Consider the following 4,575-nt stretch of genomic DNA (forward strand, 5'->3'; position numbering starts at 1 on the left):
ACTGGCGACTGGGTTGCATAGATGACCTGAGTTCATTCATCTCTGTCAAGATACTAGCATGTGTGCTGCCTCACAAAAACTGCTTGGTCCACCTCTGACAGCCAAATACCCAACATTGGCCTTGGAGACTTGTGTGTTAGAAGCAAACAGTGACCACCTACAACAAGCCAAAGGCAGATCAACCTGCTTATGTTAACTGCAAAGATTTAAAGACGTGATTTTGTCCTCCTTATCATGCACACAGCTTTGTCATATAATTCATTATACAATTCAGTGCTGTTTAAGTATACTCATAACCATGATCACTTAGGCCAGATCAACACTGCAGTACTATTTTATAGCATATAACAGTTCTTATATATTAACACAGCCAAAACCCGTGACTTTTTCCACTGGGAAGGATTTCTTTTATTGAGACCTTCCTATAAATGTCATATTCTGTTTCTTCATGACTGTTTAAGCCTTGTTTTCCAGCTGCTGCCTTCTACGAAATGAGGCTAATAACAGTACCAGTAACAGCTGGATGATTAATTCCTTAACAACTGTAAAATGCTCTGGTATGAACAGAAGAGGATTTCATCGTGTATTTCTCCTTGGTGTTTCTCAGTTGAATAAGTTCTTCCTTGAAAGCAGCTGACTTCTGCTGCCTGAAAATTTTGTGTCCTTTCTCTCCCCTTCCCCCACCACTTGCATTCATTTCATAATAAAGTAGGGACTACTATGAAATTTCTTAATTTTAACCCTGAATAACAGAATTTTGGGTACAGGGAGCCCTCCGGCACACATTTTATAGGTCTTTCCAATGGTAGGAAAGGACCATTGGTAGGTTCAGCAGGATCGGACAAAGACCATCACTGCAACAAGGGACCCAGCCCTATTGTGAGCTGCCAGGGGCATTTCGACTCTCCCAGATGCAGCTGAATGCAGAGAGCCCTTTGGTTACCAACTTGTCTGTGCCCATAGGTGCCCATGGTTACCAATCATTGCCCGCAGAGTGGCCTCATCCAGTTTCAAAAAGCCTGAGAGACAGGGCTTCAACTTGGCTGTTCAGGCCACCATGAGGATATTTAGAGGTTGACTGGCCATGCAGACAGGTTTCCAAGCATCTAGAGGTCAGCTTTGATTTCTTTATATTTAAATATAATCCAAAGAAAATGAGGTGCCATTTTCATGAAATCACTATTTGGTAAAAATAACAAATGGAAAAGAAAGACCCAAAACAAGAAATGCAGAAATTAATATATACCGCATTACGCCATCCAATCCTGACTCACATCCATGGCTCAAAGATTATACCCGTAGATGCCACATTAAAACCAATTAGCTGTCATCTGTTCGAAGTCCTGTGCTTACGCTGCTCCAGTTCAGCCATCCCCTTTTAGCAGCTGCTGCTTTTCCAGCTGATGAACGTGCGATTAGAGCTGAGCGAGAGGCGGCATGGGGCACATTCAAACACCCCCCCTGTGGGGATCACCCCATCAGAATAGCTGCATCGGGGCTGGGAGCCGCGGAAAGAAAATAACCCCCTCTGTCCCTTGTGCGCATCTCTGGTATAATTTATATTGCTCTGGCAAAAACCATCCCTGCTGAAGCACTGGACACACACACAATGGATGAGCAGAGCCTGGCGACTGAGGGACAAGCTGCGGCCGGTGATGAGAGTCCAAGAGATGGAGCCAAAATTGCTCCACGGTGGGAGTTTTGCTCAGAGATCTTCCTGGTGGGTTTTGGTGGCAAGCAGCTGGGTGTTTTTCGGCGTGGCATGTGCCAACTGCAGGTCTGCTCATTTTAGGGGTCATCTGGGGGCTGGGATCCTCCGCAGCAAACCTGCAGGCAGCAACGAGTGGGAAGGGTCCACTCAAGGTTCAGGTTTGCACGGGGGCTCGCCTCCTCCCCGCCGGCCCTGTGAGGGGCTGCTCTTGGGACGGGGACCTCTGCTCCAGACCCCGCAGCAGCTCTCCCAGGACGGCCAGGGCTTCCTGCAGGCCCTGTCCGGTGTGGGCGCTGCACCCCTGAAGCACCCAGCGGCGCCCCGCCAGCCTCCCCCGCTGCAGCCTCTCCCCCAGCTCAGCGGGATCCAGCGCTCCCGGCACCTCCTGCTTGTTGGCCAGGAGGAGGACGGGGACGCCAGCCATGCTGGGGTGGCTCAGCGCTTCCTCCAGCGCCGCTGCTGCTTCAGGCAGCCGGGCCGTGTCTGTGCTGTCGAGCACGAAGACAAGGGTGTTGGTGTCCTCCAGGTAGTCAGGCCAGCTTGCCCGCAGACTGCCTTGTCCACCGACGTCCCAGAGGGTGAAGGATACGCGACAGGGAGTTTGCAGAGATTCCACATTGAAGCCCACCGTTGGGCAGGTCTCCACAGCCCGGCCGTTCTTCAGTTTGTACAGAAGGGTGGATTTGCCAGCGAAGTCGAGCCCCAGCATGACAACTCGAGCATCTCTGTTGCGCCGGCCTTTGGAGATCAGCTTCCCCATCAAGATGTCACATCCGTGGCAAAAAAACTGCAGCCAAAAAAAAAGAAAGCAAGCGTATTTCCTCTATAATGTCAGTTAATAACAGTGCTCAGTTCTGCCTCTCCAAGAGAGCACCTTAGGCTTGCTGAATAAAGACACAGGCCACTTGCTTTTGCTTCTCTTTGTAGCTAAAATGAGGTGAGAGCTATTATTTATGAGGTGTGGAATACAGCCAGGGAGCGCCGGTGGAAACAACAATTTCTATATCCCAGCTCTGCTGCTGCTAACTTCCATTTTCATTTGCGACCTGAAGTGATCGGTGCAAAAGAGAGCCAACGTTTTGCAGGAAGAGGTGGGGAGATGGTGGAGCAAGTTTCCTCCTCGTCATACAGAAATAAATGAGCTTTTGTTCATTGGCTTCTCTAGAGGAAATCCACCCCTGGCAGGACAGGACAAGGAGGAACCCGGCTTTCAGACCAGAGTTACTCCGGGAATTTGCTGAATCACAGCTCATGGGTGTGGGTTTAAACATGAGCAACAAGACAACTGATAGTTTTTCTGCCAGTCTTACAGTAGAAAGTACAAAACCAATCTCCGTAGCATCAGCTTTCACCACCTGTTGTGCAGATGGTAACAACAGCAATTTTAAAAAATGCACAAAAGCATGATTTTTTAGTATCTCATTGAAATACGACCAGTCAAAAAGCTTTCCCTGGGGTGAAAATCTATAAAATTCTTTACATCAAGGTATTTACTACATTTTAACTTTTGCAAGTGAAGCAAAGTCAGTCCTCTGTGGCTGAGGGGGTAAAAAAATCCCTTAAAAGAAGGGAAAAAATGTTTAACAAGATAGCAACACTTGAACTTTACACGCCAGAGGCAAGAATGTGCTGCTGAAACAGCTCCCAGAGTCGCTCATGCAAGAGCAGCTGATGACAGCCAGGCAGAGGCCCAGCAAAGCTGGTATTTACCTTCTTTATCGGTTGGGGTTTGCTCCTAAAAGGCTGCCCAGAGGCATGCAGAACTGAAAGCATCTGTAAATCTCACATCGCGTCGTTAACGCAGAGCTGCTCTCCAGCCACTTTTATTTGAGGATGAAGAAGGAAATGTGATTCATCTGCACTTCCCTGGGACTGCGGGGGACTTCCACATATCTGTGGGAGATGCAGTTTCCCCAGCGATGATCTCCACAAGACGCCTCTATGTCGCAAGCCACCATTGCTGGGGATGAAGTTCATCACGTGGAAGGGACTGTCTGGTCAGTGACCAGGTCACTGGTGGCCAACCAGAGACATATTTCTCACCCTGGGGGCAAGATGTGTCAGTTTTCCATCTTTAGAGAAAGGAAGATGAATGAGAAACGAAACAAAACAAAACAAGGAGTCCAGCCCAGATAGGCTGCACGGGATTGCAAGGGGTCCTACAGACCATATTTTGCGAGATTTTTCTGTGATACATCCCTCCCATAGTTAACCCACAGAGCTGGTTGGCACCAAGAGCCTCCACAAGCTTTGTGCAGCTTGTGGGTATGTAAGATGTGTTGCTATGGTCAGGCTTTATTCAAAAGCTAATGCTTATTTACAGCAGTTGTTGCAGAGTTAATCTAACAGTATAAATGTACCACCACGCATGTGATAAATCATGCAGTATATGGTCATGTGTGATCTTTTCTGAAACCAGTCTATAAATGGAAAAAGGGCAGGAAGCTCTCTAGATGGGAATAAATAAAGAGAACTATGATGTGCAGCGGATCCCGATCCTTCAGGGAACTGTTTGCACACTCTGCAGTGCATGCTGCTGCCTGAGGGTTACCCATTGTCTCAGTTCTTCATTTTTAAAAATAAGTTAAATTGTTGTCTGGCTCCTTAATCTGCTTGTTCTCCATTTTGGGAAAACCTTCCTCCCCATATTGCATCAGGCTGTAAGATCAATGTAGTTGGTATTTTTTGACGTACCAGTGGGTCGAATGAATTTTCTCTTGATCTTTCCATGTTTCTCCTGCCTTTGCTACTGCTCGTCTTCTCCAAGGCTTGATAGGAGGCTGTGGCACACATCTGTTTCACCTGACCAGACATTCACAGCACTGAAATTTCTTTTTAGTAAACTAAAATATAGACACAGGAAG

General features: G+C 47.6%; 1 protein-coding gene across 1 annotated transcript; it reads right to left on the reverse strand.

Annotated features, from left to right (window-relative positions):
- Positions 1-1,865: 1,865 nt before the first annotated feature.
- On the reverse strand, positions 1,866-2,471 carry ARL11 (ADP ribosylation factor like GTPase 11). Its single transcript, XM_009277175.1, has one exon. It carries the CDS (start codon positions 2,469-2,471, stop codon positions 1,866-1,868), a length of 606 nt encoding a protein of 201 aa, XP_009275450.1.
- Between the last annotated feature and the right edge of the window lie 2,104 nt (positions 2,472-4,575).

The sequence above is a fragment of the Aptenodytes forsteri genome, unplaced genomic scaffold (genome assembly GCF_000699145.1).
Source record: "Aptenodytes forsteri isolate BGI_AS27 unplaced genomic scaffold, ASM69914v1 Scaffold145, whole genome shotgun sequence".
NCBI classification, from domain to species: Eukaryota; Metazoa; Chordata; class Aves; order Sphenisciformes; family Spheniscidae; genus Aptenodytes; species Aptenodytes forsteri.

What these genes read in the sequence shown, in the direction of transcription:
- ARL11 (XM_009277175.1), bottom strand. Translation starts at nt 2,471, where the DNA reads ATGGGGAAGCTGATCTCCAAAGGCCGGCGCAACAGAGATGCTCGAGTT.